Here is an 18,038-nt window from a genome sequence, read left to right as displayed (position 1 = left end):
TGTGCAATTCCCACCCTGCATCGCTGCAAACTGTGCAGCATCTCCCAGCAGGCTGAGTCAAGACTTCCCTGCCTCTCGTTTGCCTGCCAGCTGCTTTCTGTTCCCTCTGGAGCTGCCAGGCTTGTCTCCGAGGAGGGTTCCTGAAATGCCCTCCCCCCTGCTCAGGCCACAGATGGGGAAAGCCTGGGCGTTGCTTCCTCTGACTTAGCAAAAATCTTGAGTCTCAAAAAGGCATCTACCGCTTTCATCTACTCTAGTGACAACATCAGTGTGGCAACTCAGGTCTGGTCTAGCCCCTCTCCAAACAGCCCTTTCTTTGGCATCACCTCTTTCTAAGGAGGGCCAGACCCTGCTTGAGCTGCCAGCCCACCAAGCTGCCCGCGTTGTGCTCTCAGCCAGTTTTTCGTCACCAGTTGCTGACTGCAGCCAGGTATTTTCCGCTCCTCTCATCCCTGTGCTCCAAACCTACGTTGCCACCAGGTGAGCAGGGGGCAGTGCTTGCTGCTGCCCCTACCAGAGTGGCCTCCTGGGGTAGTGGCTTCCTCCGGTAGGACCAGAGCTGGAGTTTCTCCAGTGCTACCACGGGACTGCTGGTCTAGGGCTGGGCAGAGGCAAACATTTTTGTGTCCGGCACAGCTCGCCTGTGCTGTGCCGGGGCGGCACCAAGCAGTGGGGTCTGACCTCTCGCTGTGCGGTGAGTCCCGCAGAGAATCCACCGAGTCACGATACTGCGTCATGGGCCTCCGTGAGTCCTCGATGCAGAAGGCGGCCCCTCGGCGAGCCCGTGCCTCCACACACGCAGGGCTGTTGCATTTACTGGTTCCCACCGAGGACAGCATTATCCCAGACTGGGAATCTGAAGTCAGACTCTCCGTCCGCTCCAAGCTCCAGGTGTGGCTTTCATGTCTGTGGACCAAACCCCATATGGACAGTGAGCAAGGAATCCCCACCAATGTCTTCTCCAAAGAGCTGTACGCAGGCACAGCTCACACTCTGCTCTGCACTGGCGTCCCTTTTCACTCTCTCACTAGGATACATCTGGCCAGGGATGCCCAGCTTCCCAACCCTGCCTCTGATTTGCCTTTCTTTGCTACTTCTTGGAGATATCTACCAAAGGTAGATCTAACAAACGTAGATCTAGATGTTCAGTTTCCACTGGTTTATAAAAGATTTTGGCAGCAAAACACTTTCAAGGTACTAGACAAAAACTATATGTTGGTTAGAACTTGCTGAGCACTTGGAGCTCCCCCTGCCCTAGTCTTGGTGCAAAGAAGACATCCCGCAAGGACTCACCGGGGATGCATGGGGCCCACCCGCTGACCCCTCTCCATAGCAGAAATATGTGATCCGTTAGAGCAACAGCTCTGAACTCCCAAACTGAACCAGATGGAACTGTGCCAGCAGAGGATTTTGGGTGGGGGTTTGCAGAGGAGAGCAGGCCTCATTAAGACTTCCCAAGAACTTGTTAATTATTGATGGCTCCAGGCACATGCTCGGCTGCAACCACCACACTCATTTATAACTTCAAACAGCGTCCTCATTAGAGGTGCTGATCGAGTAAAATGGAGCCTGATTATGCCAGTAGTTTGCCTCTGGCATGACTTCAAGAAACACCTGCTTTGCTGCACTTGACTCAGGAAGATGAGGTGGCAGGTAGCCAGGACCAGAGGCTACGCAAGGTAAGTGCCTCCCCACAGCTGTCATGTGTTAATGCTGCCCTCCAGACACACCTTTGCATCTTCAGGAGGTGCCCAGAGATGGCCCCAGGGTCCCAGGACTTTGAAGTGAGCATGGAAGGCCAGCAAGGTGCAGCTCTGCAGGCACAGAAGCCTCTGTGCACCTGGCTCAAGCTTGCATACACCTAGCCAGGGGTCGGCTGCAGCATACAAATACAAAAAAACCTGGAAAACACACCGTCTAGCTCACCAGGGGTAGGATTCCCCTGGACAAAGGTAGTCATTTCCAGCCCAGCAAGTCATTCTTGGCTCCTTCTCTACTTGTTGGAGGTCTAGCCAGAGGAGTCTGGGGAGGAATTCACCTGAAAACCTAATTTCAATATCTGAAGTTGATCCGATGCATTGTACACCGAGAGTACTTGCTCATCCCTGATGAATGCCTGAACCCTGAAGAAACCTGCCAGGAGCCATCTTTGAGCTTTAGCTGAAAGGATTCATTGCTTCCTGGACAAATGGAGACAAACACATTGGGCTAATGAAGTAAGTAAGCCAGGACATCTTTTGCTTTATAAAGTCAGTGCAATGTGATCTATACGTCATTGATGGGTTGTAGATATGGCCCCCCTGCACCTCGCAGTCACTTTTCAAAGGCAAGTGCTCTGCGAGGGAAACACTGTCACGTACTGGAAGAAGCACAAGAGCTATGTAAGAGGAAGAACCTGAACATCCAAACTCAAAACAGCACAGGACTTTTTCTAGAGCATTTGAAGGACTTTTCTGGACATCATAAAAATAGGGAAGCTCCATCTGCAATTTAAATGCTCTCAAAACCAGTGAGAACTTCAGCTTCTGAGACACGCTGCTCTTCCCCCTGATGGCTATTTTGAAATGTAAAGAAAATTATGCCTCATCCTGTGTAGCAAGAATTATTGGTACTTTCCTGCTAGCCCCAGTTTTCCTGAGAGCTTCAGAAAGACTTCCAGGGAATGAGGTGCCACCACCTCAGAGGCTGAGATTCTAATGCAACTTTCTGGACTGTGATAAATTGCACAGGAGTGTTTTTTCTGGTGAAAAACCGTGACTTCCAAGTTCCAAGTTCAGACCCTAACTTTGAGGAACTGGCCAAAACATTTTGTGATATTTTGTGTACTTTGCCTTCCACAAGGCAAATACATTCTAAATATATCAAGCATGAAACGAATAACCTGTATGTGCTTAATGAATTATTGCAGGTGTCCAGTGTGGTTGCAAACACAACTTGCAAAACCTTTCCTAGATGCATCCTCCCATTTGTGTCTGTGCAAAGCATGAAAGCACAACTTAATTTCCTCCTAGTTTCCAGCTATGTCAGCGCTGCAGGTTCCTGCTGGCACCTCGCTGCAGGTCAAGGATCACACCTTTCCACACCTCTCACTAACTAGCTGTGCCAGCAAAGACCCGCAGTGTCGACATGGCCTGTATGCCAGTGTAGTGCCAAACGTCAAGTAAAAATAGAAAGGGAGGTGAAAGGAAAACCTTTTACTGGCTTTGAATCTCACAGCATCCTAAGGCAAACAGCAGGAGAAAGTTCAGGGGAAAATGATATACATCACCTCTGGCTGGATGTTGGAGTGGCTGTGGAGCAGTGGTGGGACGGGGAGCAGGAGTGACTTCCCGAAAATGTTGTCTCTGTTTCCCTTCGGATCACATGCTCGGTGGCAGAAACATTCTTAGAAATATACTGTAAAATATGAAGAATCACACAGATCAGCCACCAGCTTGCCAATGCTGCCACAGCCAAATTCGGCTGGCTTGATTATTTCTGGTGAAATCAGATGAGGACTGAGTGAACCCGGCAGCTCTGCACCCCACGGAAAGAGACAAGGAGGCTGGAGGCTCTCCTCTGCCCCTGCACTTTGAACACTGGAAAAGGGCTGTGGCACAGGGACTGCAGAAGAGCCAAGGGGTTCCCCAGATGACGGTGGTACCACGCGTAGCTACTGAGCAGAAAAACATCTCTGCTCACAGGAGGTTATACGCCCGACAGGGGACCAGCAAAAAGACAACCACATGAGATCTGCCGGAGATGCGACTCCTACAGAAAAACCAGGTGTAATCCAAATATTTATGCTGAGATATTCCTTCGGCTAACAAGAAGCACTGCTTTTCACAGGGACACTAAGCTCTCTGGGGGAGTCAGTACTTTGGGGGCAGAGGGCTGTGGTTCTTAGAAATTCCCTTTCCCTTTTCCTTCATGGCTGGGATTCAACCTAGGTAAATTTTAACATCCAAAGGGTGACCCAGCAGAGCTTGTAACTGATTCATTGTACTCATTTCCATCAGTACTTCTTTTCATTTGGCTCTTCCTCCCCCCTCCCTTTTTCTGACACCTTTCAATGCCTTGGTCCAGCAACGTACTTAAGCACGTTGATGGTCCTATTGAGTTCACAGAGTCTGATGGGAATCTCATGTGACTGAAGTCACGAGAGTGGCTGAACCGCCCTTCTGGATCCAGTCCTACATTCTTAGATAGTTCTCATTGGCGTGACACAGGCACCCCACCAGGACATCCCACCTTGCCCAGGACACAACTCTTGGTACGGGCAGGTGGGCTAACGCGGTGCTGACCAGATCACCATGACATGCTTCAGCACGACAGACCGCACTGATCGCATTTGCCGTGCCGCAAAGTGGGGCTGGGCGGGATAGCTCAATAAACAGGAAACATCGGGAACATCTCTCTCAGAGGAAAACAGGATCACACTTGATTCATCAAAACAAGCCTGTCTCAAGTGCCCTAATTTCATCCTGTGCTTCAAAGTAAAATCACATAATCACATTTCCCTTCAGATGTTGGTTCTGGAAATGTTTCTATGCAGAATCTCGTCTTTTTGTTCAAGTTTGTTAGTGTTTTGCTCCTCACGCACATGCACACAGGTGTGTAAGCATACACATCCACATCAAATCCCTGGCAGAAAATAGGCACTCAGTAACATGCAGGGAGATGGAGACAAAAGGTCTTACATCGGCCATTTGGATTTCCTCAGGATCCAAACGTGGATGGCTTGGCCCGTTCGCAAGGCTCCTGTTCTGATGGGCAGGGCACATGTTCTGCCGTAAATGATTATGCATTTGTTTTCTTTGTTTCCTTTAAAACAGAAAGGAAAAACTCTATTAGGAAGACTTATCTCATGGGGCTCTCTGCCCGCCAGAGACACCTGGGGGACGCAGACAATAGAGAAGGCAAGTCTCGGACACACTTGATGTTTCAGTGGTGTTTGTGGAAAGCTGCAAACAGGAAGAAAAAAGGCATTCAACATTTGCCCCCTTCTGCTGCTTTTTCAAAAAAAGGTGAACATTTCTCATCATGGGCAATCTGGGAAGCTGGGTCCAGGGTCCCCTTTTGCAAGACAAGGCCCAGGACAATGCAGTGGAGCCAGACGCATCCCTGGTGCTGGGAGCGGAGGAGAAAAGCAGGGAGAAGGAAAAAGGGAAGCAGGTCCTGGCTTGGCCTTGGTGGCAAGGCTCTTGACCTGTCCTGCATCAAGCACAAAGCGGCAAAGCCTACCCGTGCCCCTGGCAGGGCATCCACTCCACAAGACCCTCCGTGTCCCAGGGGCACCCTGAACTGAGGTGAGGTGCAGGCTAAGTAGGGAAAAAGGTGCTGTCCAGGCAGGGAAGGCTGGCCATAAAAGAGGTCCCCAAGCCTCTTGTTCCATCAAGATTGCTCAGAAAGTCCCTGAAATGTACATAGCTAAGCCCACAGCTCCTACACAACAGCCCAGTGTGCTTCTGCTGTCAGGACATCAGCTGCTGGCTTGGGGCCAGCTTTTCCCCGTAACACAGCATCACCTGGCTGGGCGAAATGATGCTGATTCAGGGGATAAGCAAATGGTCCCAGGAAAACATCCTGCTCAGGCACAGCCTGGTAGATGGCTTCACTGGCCTCCTTCATGAGACCTTCCTGGGAATACCACAGCACAGCATCTCCTTAAAATAGCAGTTGGGTGAAGAGCATGAAAGCGTGAAGCATGAACACTGCCACTCAGTAACCTCTGGCCAGTTATTGTCTGTTAACCACCCATACTCACTTGGTTTTACAGTAAGCTACCACACAGACGATGCCCACCACAAGCAAGGCAACACAGATTCCTGTGATGGTTAAAACTCTCTTCTGGTAGAGCTCTTCCGCTTCTGCAAATGGAGAGAAAGAAACCAGTTACAAATGGGCTCCAGCACCAGGGATGCGTCTGGCTGCACAGGAACCAGCACTGTGTGTGGGTAAGATGGAGAACAGGGCTCGGTCAGACCTCCTACCAATCCACTGCCCGTCTCTAATAGCTGCCCCAAACCTGAGACCAGCTGGCCCAACCTTACTCACCCCTCAAGAGACCTTCACTCCTTTTGTCTCTCCGCACCTTTGCCCTCTCTTGCTCAGCAGCTCACCCCTTCTGCGCTCAAACACGCTTCTCGCTTTCTCTTCTTTTCCTGCAGCATAACTCGGTGACTAATCTCAAAAAGCCCCACGACTCTCCTCTCCCTTCCAGCAGATCCCCCCTTCTCGGTAACTTAGTAGCCTACCAAGGAAGTCCCCGAGCACCCCCCACTCACCACGTACACGCATGCCCCGTGATGCTCTCATCACAGGCTCTCTGCTCTGACGGACTCAGAATGCCTTTTCCTTGCAGCGGCTGCATGCCCTGGAGCTCGGCGGTGTGCTAGAAACCACCGAGCAACAGGCCCCAAAGCATGTAGGTGCTGAAAGGGACATCCTAAAACAGTCAAAAAGCAGAATGAGGATGGAAAAGTGATAGCGCGTTAGACAAAGAAAAGGGAGTGGAGTAATTAAAATACAGTAGCCAATTACAGTTATGGATTTTTAATGAAACCCTAGGAAGCGATTAATTCCATTGCACCAGGTAACTCAGATGCACACACAAAATTCAAGCAGCATGCTGCTGCTTCTCTCAAATACCACCATTTGTCATGGATCACCTTTCGAACCAGAAAAGTCAGTCGCATCAAAACCCAGATCATGCTGGAAGTGAGGTAATTCATTCACATTAATCCAAGGAAATGCTAGGATGTTGCTTGCAGTTTAACTGAACTACACTTAGGCAGCAATCGCACGGCAAAGACACCTCTTCCTCTGTGGCTACACCAGAGCAGATGCTCTTCTCTGCGACATCCAGCAATCTCCACTGAGATCAGCAGAGGCAATTTGGTTCCCCAGCTGGATGACTGAGAGGAGGATTCAGTGCACAGCTGCCATGAGCATTTTAGTTCAGCATCTCTGAACGATGTCCTTGTGCCCCCATCCTATGTGTTAATGTTAAAGTTATTGGGGTTTGTGCCTTTAACATTCATTGAAATATTTTTTCATATAGATTAGGCAATAGAACTCATGCCATGGTTGCTGTGCTCAGCATGGTTCACCATGCCACACTAAATACCTTGAACGGACTATATGATATCCCCAGTGCTACCAAACAATGAAATACAAAACGAGAAGAGAAACAGGTCTGGTCCCAGAAACCCCTGGGACTAGACTTTAGCAAAAAAGCAAGGGGGAAGCAATGAAACATCCCAGATAACTGAATATTTGGACCAATTTCAGCTTGCCATTTTAGGAAGGAAAAAGTATTTTTGGAAGACAAAAAAAAAGTGCTAGGAAAAATGTTTATCTCTTTCTAACTCTCAAAATGGGAATCAAGAAAGCTTTGCTAAACAAGGGCTGAGAATGACAGCCCTGGCATGAAGATGCAAAACATAATCAGCAGAGCTTGCTTCGTGCCTGTGCTGCAAAGCTACAGTTTAAAGAAATACATTTCCATCCCTTTTGTTTGCACACTGGCCTTTGGCTTCATGAAGCGCGCAGGGTGATGGTGGAGTTGCCAGGAAGGCAATGTCCCACCATTCACTAGAGAGGCGGGCAGCTGAGACTCTCCCAGACTCCATCTCCACTGTGGTGTGGACCAGGAATGACAGGTCATGGGTCTCACTTGGACTGAAAGTTACTGAGCTGCAGCAGCTTTACCAGCCGGCTGTACCTCCTCAGAGCCAGAGCCTCTATGGCCTGGGACCTGCTCATAGAGGGGGGTCTGGGTGCTGGCTGACCTTATACTCCTTGTGTTTTACCCCAAGGAACCAGGTGGAGCTAGCATGGGGAAAGAACTCACTCTGGGGTGAAACACCTCCTTCAGCGATGTGTTTCCCTTGCACGGATGCCCTATTCCAGGCATCAGCAACCATGGCAGATAAGTTTTCTTGCTCTTGCACACCTCTGGGACCTGGATTCCAGCTGTACAGCTCTTTCCTTCAGACAGGAGTTTCAGAGATTCTGTCAGCATCAGGAAAACCAGCTAGGATCATGTCCTGGTTACGGATGGCACCGGGCAAGAATTTTGCTACTACCCAGCAAAAACTACTTTTACCAAAAAAAAAAAAAAGGCTGGGCAGGAGGTCAGTTTTCACCATGGACCCATCCATCAAGCCAATTTTTTCAAAGGTTCTTCACCAGCTATGTTTTTTGCTACAAAGACTTTTTTTTCCAAGCATAAATCATTCCCTTTGAATCACGGAGGAGGGAGAAAGAGCAAAGCCATCAAGACTTATGGCTTTTTTTTTTTTTTTTTTTTTACCTACTACCTACATGACAAAATTTTTCGCCCAAGGCTCAAATCACAGCCTCTGTTCTGGTGATCATGTCAGCATGGGACCCTGACTCTGGCATGTCTGACTGTCCTGAATCTTCACCTGAATTGCATGGGGAATGTTTCAGTTCATCAAAAATGCAGATTTAGCCTGTCTGTCTTGAGCTGACAGCTCTGCTATGTGAAGCACTGAAGTGTGAGGCTGTGCGTCACTGCTGCAAAACTAAAAATTAAATGACCTGCTGATAGTAATTTAGCTTGGCTCCTAACATCTCATTAAAGTTGATGCTCGATAACACAGTATCTTCATGTTGCACAAAAGCATCTCAACAGTGACAAAAAGAAAATAAGAGAATGCACACTACAATTTTGTATTTGAGAAGATTAAGATCCTGGAGCAGGACTTGTCCATTTGTGTCTCTATGCTCTACAAACACCACGTCTTCATCAGCAGCATCGTCACTCTACAGCAGCAAACACTATGAACAAACCATGTGGTGCCACATAATGCCGACAGAATCACAGTCCAGCCATGGGTGTCACAGCAACGCATGAAAGTGAAAGACGAATGACAGAGAAGAGACGACTGCAGACTGGGAACAGGATGTGTGCGGTTCTGTGATGACATTGAGAATGGATGAGGAAAAGGACAAAAGGTCAACAAAAAAGGGATGTCAAAAATCCTCAATTTTAAAGTTTATTTAAGTGTATTAGCATTAGCAGCACCACTTTCTCTGAAACATCTGACCACAAAAATGCACACATTTTCTGCAGCAAGGAAGAACTGCTGGGGGATAGACACCAATCCCGGTGGATCAGGCATGCAAAAACCAGAGAAGACAAGTTTCTCCAGCTTCAGCTAGTGCATGTCCCTCCACCTCAGGGACCCGAGAAGACAATTTAGGATCCACAAGTGAAAGATCAGTGTCCCCATACCTCTAGCAAATGGAATTGAAGCGTCTTCATGTGAAGATCTGCTCTGGCTGACATTGCCGGGTCAATGTTTTTAAGTTAAGTGATAAAGATAAATCTCTCTGCTCTCATCTGACCAAGCCCTCCCTGCGGTTGGCCTGTACACTCAAGGGAAACCTAGCCTCAAGGATTTGATTTCCCAGGTGCTTACTCAAGAGATACTTGATATATTTCTAAAAACTGACTGAGGAGAATGGAAGAAAAATAATATGATTATGAGCAACTGGGCAGGAGCAGGTAATTGCCCAAAGGCGTTATTTTTAAAAGCATTTAAGTTACTGCAGTGTTTTTCCAAACTTCAGCTTGCCACCACGATTCTCAGCATTACACCCTCCACTCTCATGGGAGACTACTGACTTCCCTGGGCCCACTGTTTTCTAGACTAACTCGTCTCATGCCACCTTTCTTGGAACAATTTCCTCCCGGTCAAGAGCCGAAATAAGCCGCTAATCTTTCGGAGGAGGAACAGCAAAGCTCGTCCTGACCCTTTGTAGGATCCCGTGGAGGCTAGTGGATCTAGGATGCCAATTTCTACAAAAGCCCTGATATTCCTAAAACTTGCCTTCCCGTTCCTGGAATGCCTGCCCGTTCCCAAGTGCTGCCTGCTGGCAACCTTTTGGATGGACACAAACTCCAGCTTTTCAGTTAAATACACAAAAGCATGTTGAATGAGGAGACGTATGGCAATTGTAACATCCCAGTCACGCCACACACACCAGGCTGCTGCTTGAAACAAAGAAAAAAGTGCTGCTAAAAATACACGTGCATTTTTATAGGTTTACATTTAGATTTTGTGTTTTGCTTTGGTTCTTTTTCAATCCAAACATCTATCTTGGTGCCAGGGAAGAGAACAGAACAGCTGATTTTTTAATCATCCCGTTAAAGCCATAAATATAATGTGGGCAGCTCTTAATGGCTTCTGATTAATAAATGAATGGTTGTTCCATACCCTTTAATTCAAATCCAAGATGCTCTGCCAATGCAGAAAGAAGACAAGGAAGAGAAAGAGAAAAAGAAAAACAGGTCTGTCAGAGATCTCTAATATACAAACACACACACTGTGCATTTACAGCAGGTTAGCTTTTCTGTAGGCTCAGCAGCAGTTACACAGAAGACAGTGTATGCTTCAGAGCATTTCAAATTCCCACCAGAGCTTATATCTTATGTAAAGAAAGACCCAAACAAATTGCAGTGGAAGCTAATTATGAATTCTTTCAGTTAATTATGAATTCTTTTGAAATGAGCCATGTTTGTTAGTACCTGATATGGAATTCACAGTTTGGGGGGGGGGGGGGGGGGGGAAGAAAAGAAAAAAAAAGGTACACTTGTTCTGAAACAACTCCTGACAGGTCAAAACACATAGCGACTGCACGAACCTGGTAAAAACCATTCATTCACTGTCTACAGGCAAAATGTGCCCTGCATGGTTTCACACACCCCTCTCTGCCTGGGGGCCTGTGCACCCAGGAGAAAGAGGAGTGCTGGGCAGACAGATATGCGGGCACTTGCAGGGGGCCCTGAGGCCTGCCAGCACGATTCTGCTGCCTGTGACCTCAAGTCTGGTCTCGGATGCACAGCGTCATCTGGCAGCATTGCCTGTAAATCACCTGACGGCGTGTCAATTGTGCGAGCACTGCTCTTGGCGGTACAGATCTGCAGTTGAACCACTGATGCTGCAAGTGATTAGTTGCCCAGGCAAGGCAATGAATCCTTTGCAGATCTAAAAGTGCAAATTGCACTGAAAGTTTCCCTCAAGTCTGTGATCTTCCAAATTTCACTTCTGCTGTGGTTCTGCATTGTTTTAGAAACAACAAGCCTGCTGAAAAAAGCACAAAATTGGAGCATCTGCTTTCAGATTCATATTCACTACAAGTAAGATTGCAGTTCGTCTTGCAGAGATAGTGCTAAGCAAAGTAGTTTACCTAACAAATCAACAACACAGTTATCCAAAACAGGTATCCTGAATTTTAGTAATTTTCCTGGTACAGGCCTCACCTAAAGATAGTTTTTCTTACATAAACATTAAAGTTCTCCATACTTACCATTGTACACAAAAGTGAGCTCTGCTGTTCACAATCACCATACACACAAGATTATTTGCAGCTTGGAGATGTCCAGATTTATTTACTATATTTTTTATAGGAACTGCTTTTTGCTGAACAGAAATACTGGCTTTCTTTTGCAATGCTGTTCAAAATTTAGGCAGGGGGGAAATTAGCACTAATCGTTATGGAACATGTAAACACATTTTCTAAAGCAGGTTCTTCTCTTCAAATCAATGCTGATGTTTGGGGTTTTTGCGGGGGGGCGGGAGTTGGGTGGGGTTGGGTTTTTTCACATTTTGTACAATTTAAAGGCCACAAAACCTGGCTGCTCTCTGCTTCACATCTCACATTTGTGCAAAAGGAACGGCAAACTCTACCATGCATTTCACAGTCATTTTGTACAAGTTGCAGTGACATGGACATAATGTGGTGGGCAGCAGAGAACTGGACAGAATACATTCATCCTAAACCTCTTCATTATCACATCTAGCCTTGACCTTTTCCTAAGGCATGCTACCATTACACACGCAGTTTCACCTGACACTATGACAAATGTGAGTAGAGATACATTAAATTTCATCTATATATCTACACTATTGATCCATTTGATAGCTGCATACTGCCTATACCGCCACATTTCCTCCCTGTTGTAGGATTTGCCGCAACATCTACAGCTACAAATGGATGCAATTCAAAACATTTTCATGTTTTTTTGCAAACTCAGAAATGCCTGTGCAAACAGAGGTGGTGGGCAGGACCTGAGGAATTTTAGCCTTCCCACTGTCCCTTTCACATCAGAACTGCAGTTTCTTTTGGCTCCCCAACCTCATGGAGCAGATACAGCCAGCTGGCTCATTGGATCTTAGCTACAGATTCCCTGAGCAGGAGAGAAACCATGCAACCATGCAGCAGCTGGAATGTACGTGCCTGCCTATGCCTACAAACCCACCAGTAGATTTGCAGATAGAGGAACCCTTACCCCAGCCTATGCTCCTGCATCTGATGTCCATGGCTACTCAACACTTCTCTATCATTATTTAAGGCTACAGACATTGCTTCTGTATCACCCATAACTAAACACACCAAATAGGGAGCCACTCTCCCCTTCCCCTGCTCAGGAGTTCCTCCCAGCCTGGGCAGGTATTGCCTTCTGTGCTGGGACAGTGAAGGAGGAGACACTTCAAGAGTAGGCTGGGATTTGGAGGGTTTGCCTCTTCTCTGAAGAAGAGACTGTTCAAAATTATTCAACATATTACAATGTTACAGTGAGGCTAACGAGATGACGCCAGCTCCGGGAAAAACATTGCTTCAAAATGCAATCATTCTGCATACAGCAGAGGGGTATCATCTTCACAAACATGGCTTAACACATAGTGCGTGCCTATTTTATATCAACAATATACCGCTTGGTAGCAGACATGTTTGAGAAATCAAAATTTCTCCTAGAGACAACAATTTATTTTGTTCTGGAGCAAAAGATATTTCTGACTGTGTACCGCGTTTGAAAGAAGTCTCCTTCACTTTTTTAAGAGGTTGATCAGGAAAAGTAATACATCTTAAAAAGCTTTGGGTTATATTTGCTGCTAGGTGGAGAAGATGCTCAGCATGACATGTAGCACCTGCACTGTGTCCTGCAACAGTTCAGTCAACCTGCATTTTACTCACCCTCCCAGTTACACTGACAGTCTGGCAGACTTGGCTGCTGGGGATGCCTAGAAACCTTTGGGCAACAGTCCCCTCTGCAGTCATTAACCATACAGAGGGAAGCATGACATCCAGTAAGTCCTCCAGCTCCTCCAGATGGTGATTCACTCCACGCTGATAGAGGTGGTTGCAGTGGGGAGGTGTATTGTACCCCAGGCTTGTGGCAGAGGGAGCCTTTGGGACAGCTAAAATTAAACGGATGAATCCCATCTGTAGACACAAACTGATACATGCCAGGACTGCTGACAGAGTGCAGCAATACTCTCGAACTCCCACGGGACAAGCCCCATTGGAAGCAATATATCCAGAGGCTACCACACAAATAAATTACAGTGAGACAGCACTGAGATGGTAGCTCTAGGCTGAGGAAATGGGCATATTACTTTTCTCACATCATCAACCTTCTGTCTGAACTCCACACATGCTCCTTGGTCATGGCAAGGAGCTAGGGCTGAGCACCCTGAACTGCTGTGAGACTCCCCAGACTATTTGAAGTGGGGGCATGTTTTCTGGAAAATCTCATTCCAAATGTGCCTGCTGAACCTTTCTGAAAACGTTGGACTTAAGATAGAACCCATTCTTCCTAATGCAGCCATCAGTGTTAAGGAAATAGTATCTGCTGGCCTCTTTAATGCATTACTTTGCAGTATTTACATTATTTCTTGTACCTAAAAGCTAAGCTAGGCTCTTCTGTGTTGATCCTAAAGGAGACTGGACGAGTAGCTTGGAAATGTTCAAATACCTAACTACTGCATGTATGACAGAAGACTGTCCAGCAGAGAAAGACAGCGAGCATGGGAGAGTTGAGGAAGGGAAAAAGGGAAAAACATATGAAAGAGATGACAAAAATGTTTCATTTTCACACTCTTCATCTCAGCTGCAGCACATCTGCATGGGATTTCAGGTTGGATCCCATCACCCAGATTGGTACCACTCAGCTGTTCAAAGCAGGGCTTGCTGAAGAGTCAAGGGACGCATGGACCTTACACTCAAGTCCCTCAAAGGTTGACATTCAGCTGAAGTGGACTGAAAGAAAAAATTCAGTTGGATTTAGGTACTACCAGTAGGGTGGGTACTCTGTGGACCCACTGTCACAAATTTTGTGGTGGATTTTTTTCCTATCATTGGACAGAAGACAAAGTCCTACACTTACTTGATCTGCAGTGACTTTGTGACTAGGCTTTTCTCTATAATGTGTATTATTTCACCTGTTTTAAAAGATGAACAGACAAAAACATTTCATCTAAAATATCCTTATAGGAGCAACACCTCAAGACAAGATGGCTCTCACTGAACTGTAGATTTATAGGATGATTAAGAAGCATAAAAGCCTTAGCAAACAGCTGTGAAAACTGGGCCTGTGCTCACGTGGACTTCAGGCTGCCCAAGAACGTCGTTAAGATGTTTAGTTACCGCATGCATTATTCCCCACAAACATGCCTGGGTCCCCCAGAGGGCTATCTGGGTCACAGGCCATGCTTCAAGGCATGAAACAAAGTGGAGAATTAACGTCTGAGGACCAGCAAGACAGACTATTGACAATAAATTGTACTGACAAGAGTAATACTTGCAGCACCCTCGTCCAGGCTTCTCCCAGGGGGTACAGGGAGCAATGCAAGACAGTCCCGTGATGCTGGGGACAGAGGACACTGTGCTCGTGCTAAGGGCTAGGCAATATGTGGGATCTTCAAGCACAGAAAGTCTGCAAACTTTCCATAAACTGCACAGCCATTTAGCTTGTCCAGTACTGTATCAATAAAAATAATTCGGTAGGCCTCAAGAGTCCAGATACATAACAACAGAGTATTAGCAAGCTACTGTGGGTTAGCATGCAATCAACTTCAGGAGATTCCAAAGGGTAACCTGTACTGCCATCCAGGGGAGAGGAATAACCCTGTTATGATAAACCACAAACGCCCTGTAATTACCCAGCCACACCACAGCACAGTCATCACCCTGTAATTAAGTGGTCAGCGGTTATCGTGTCATTGAAAGGAAGCTGCAGAATGTTTGTGGAATTTAAAATGCTGCTAAATATTGTTTTAGGGTTCAGATGAGTAAGAGGTGGAGGAGGAAACAGAAAGGTAGGTAAAAAAAGAAGTATTCTGCTTATCATTTTCATATCGCCATCAACGGGTAGGAAACTACTGCTCAATAAGTGAATTGAATTGAAGTGAACAGAGAAGCTGAAATTCAGATCTAGACCTTCCCAGAAGAGCTTGAAATGGTACATTTATCCCTTGCTCATGAGGACACTTCATCTCAGTCTGAGGAGCAAGCATCCAAAACCCACCTGTCAGAAGGGTCACTTTTACATGTCAGGGTGATGACCGACACTACCCTGGCTGCAGCCTGGTGACTTCAGAGTGAATGGGACCATCCCTCAGAAAAATAAGAAGCCTCTCACCCGATAAATCTACACTGCTCTGCTTCCATGACAGTTTAGTCGTCAGCGTTGGAGCCAGTTTGTGTGCCACTGGGAACATGCGATTCTGTTTCCAGCCCAGAGAGCCTGATACCGATACTGCAAGTAGAAACAGTTTATGCTTTTCTGCCTGGAAAGGCTCTATGAAAGCAATTTCCTTGGAAAGAGTGACTGATGGGAAGACCCAGACATCCAATCTACAGGAAATGTGTTATGATAGGGCAGGAATCATGCTGCTGAGATCATTACACAGGTCAGACCCAGTGACGGTGCGCTGGATGCTCAAGAACAGGTGGTGGTTCTCATCTCAGAAATACCCGCGCTCGTCATCTGTTGTTGGAAGGAATCTGTAATGCCTATGCAAGGGAAATGTCCTGCCACACAGCAAATCGATCAGGAGCCAGACCCATTACACTAAACTTTTGATGGCTACAGTTAGGGAGTCCTGGAAGACATATCAAGCTGGGAACTCAGGATACACTTTCATATCAGCGTCCACTGCAAGCAGAATTGACCAGATAGTCTGCAACTGCAAGACTGATTCTCAGCTCAAGCTCTTCTCTTCCATGTTTCCAGACGACTACACTGAGTACCATGCAACAAGAGCAGCTGTCTTTCTCCCCTTCAAAAAAGGGATTTGATGCCTGAATAACAGACTCTTAGGGGAGCCCAAAGTTGAAGAGAAAGCCTGCACTCCTAATGGAAAATGCTGCTCTGTGCTTCCAAAGCAGACCAGTATGAAGACTCCAACTATGAATTAAAATTCAATTTGTAAAGAAACCAAGAATGAAATATGGGATAAAAATGGAATATGCTAGATTACATTGTATATGAATGTCAGCTCTATTCCAGGATGTTTATAGGCAGGCTACAGACTTCAACTTTAATTAGGTCACAAAGTAGAAAATGAAAACGTTTCACTAAACAAGAAGATGAATGGTATGACATTTGTCCTCCAGATCAGTGACAATTATTTTGGGAGATGAATAAATAGCCAAGTTAAGATGAAATTTCAGATTCCACAGACAAGAGACAAGCATAAACATAAAACTTCATCCCAGATTACTAAATTGTTCCATAAATCACAAGTGGAAAGAATCCAAATGTGCAGACTTAGGCAAGGTATAAATGTTCCCACTCACGATGTTTAACTTTCAGTATCTCGGCCCCACCAGGAGTGAAATAGCTGCCAACATGTTTTACAAAACTTTTACAACCAGCCAGCCCAAAGCCTGGCAATTTATTAGTAAACTTCCAGCAGGGTTTTACAAAGACCTGAAAAGTTTCTTGTAGAAGATAGAAGATAGAGCTAGATCTTGATCTGATGTAGAACAGGCAGCTATGAAATACAGGTGCCAGCACAGCCTTAAAAAAAAAGTTTCTTAAAAGGAAGGAGGATTTTGGACATGCTTCTGTCTTCTGGAAGGAGCTGCAAGCCATAGTTGTGCCTATGAAGCTGGACCCAGGAGACAGCTGTCAATCGGGTGAGTCTCCAGTACCCACTAGAAGCTCTCATATTAGAAAGACTTCCTGACTCTTTTGTGATATTGCCAAACTTCTCATCCATGTGTGCCAGCAGAGATGAAGATCTGACTGCAAAGGCAAAATGGTCCCTGGGTACTAATGCTATGGATTCATTCAGGCTGTGGATCAACAGTTTGATGTGTTAAACTTCTGTTCTCACTAGTGCATAGACACCCAGACAGACACCTGTGCTTTGTGACTCTGCAGGTACCTTTTGTGACTCTGCAGGTACCTGTACCAGGGCTCTGGGAGAGACATCTGACAGCTAAACCTATGAGTTTGTACTCATCACCCTCAGCACCTCCGGAGGATTAGACATCTCATCCTGATGGCAGCACTGGAGTTCAATTAGCCAAATGCTCATCCTTGGGTGCCGAACCCTCTGCAGTGACTATGAAGGGAGCCTGGGGTATGAATTTTGACTCCAATCTCTAACACAGATGTCTAAAAGCCCACTGAAAAAATAATGAGGGTCTGGCTGCACTATTGCTGCAAAGAGGGGGGCAGGGAGAACAGGGGTCAGAAGACGAATTCAGGACATGAACTCAGACTGCCAGTACGGCTGGTTACTCCTTGCCTGCACATTGCATTCCCCGTGGCCAGGGTCAGGGAGGATTCCTGCTTTAGGTCACGTTTTGGAGTTAGGATCTCCCAGCCCTCTGGTTTCATAACTGCAAGATCTAACTCCTGAAACTAGCAGACGATATGACTTTACTATCATATGTACAATGCAGTATATATATAAATTATACGTGCAACTATAATCATATGGAAACATAGAAATATGAAGACCTTGATGTGAAAAACATTTTAGTAAGATGATTTAATGACTCATCACCCATGGAAATAATTCTCTGTATGCTCATCTACCAGGGCATGCCTCTGTTTTATATAGTAATTGCAGACAATCACTGTCCCTCTGTTCACTGCCATTAATTCTCCTTCAGTCTAAATTAAAACTACTTTAAATGTTTCTTTAATGTCCCTCAGTTATATTGTACAGCCTCTATAAGGCTTTCCTCTCACAGGTTAGTTAAAGCCTAGACAACATGATTTTCTA

General features: G+C 46.2%; 1 protein-coding gene across 1 annotated transcript in view; it reads right to left on the bottom strand.

The window, feature by feature from the left end:
• NRG2 (neuregulin 2) overlaps window positions 1-18,038 on the bottom strand; it is a 169,091-nt gene that overhangs the window by 912 nt on the left and 150,141 nt on the right. Inside the window, exons 7-11 of the mRNA XM_050905421.1 lie at window positions 10,230-10,253; window positions 5,747-5,849; window positions 4,680-4,803; window positions 3,269-3,396; window positions 682-906 (exon numbers count right to left, since the gene is read on the bottom strand). Coding sequence (XP_050761378.1) covers window positions 682-906; window positions 3,269-3,396; window positions 4,680-4,803; window positions 5,747-5,849; window positions 10,230-10,253 — 604 coding nt within the window. The remainder of the gene's footprint in view (window positions 1-681; window positions 907-3,268; window positions 3,397-4,679; window positions 4,804-5,746; window positions 5,850-10,229; window positions 10,254-18,038) is intronic.

Source organism: Gymnogyps californianus, chromosome 14, assembly GCF_018139145.2.
Source record: "Gymnogyps californianus isolate 813 chromosome 14, ASM1813914v2, whole genome shotgun sequence".
Lineage (NCBI taxonomy): Eukaryota > Metazoa > Chordata > Aves > Accipitriformes > Cathartidae > Gymnogyps > Gymnogyps californianus.
The sequence above is the reverse complement of the archived record's forward strand: the minus strand, read 5'-3'. Positions and strand labels throughout refer to the sequence as shown.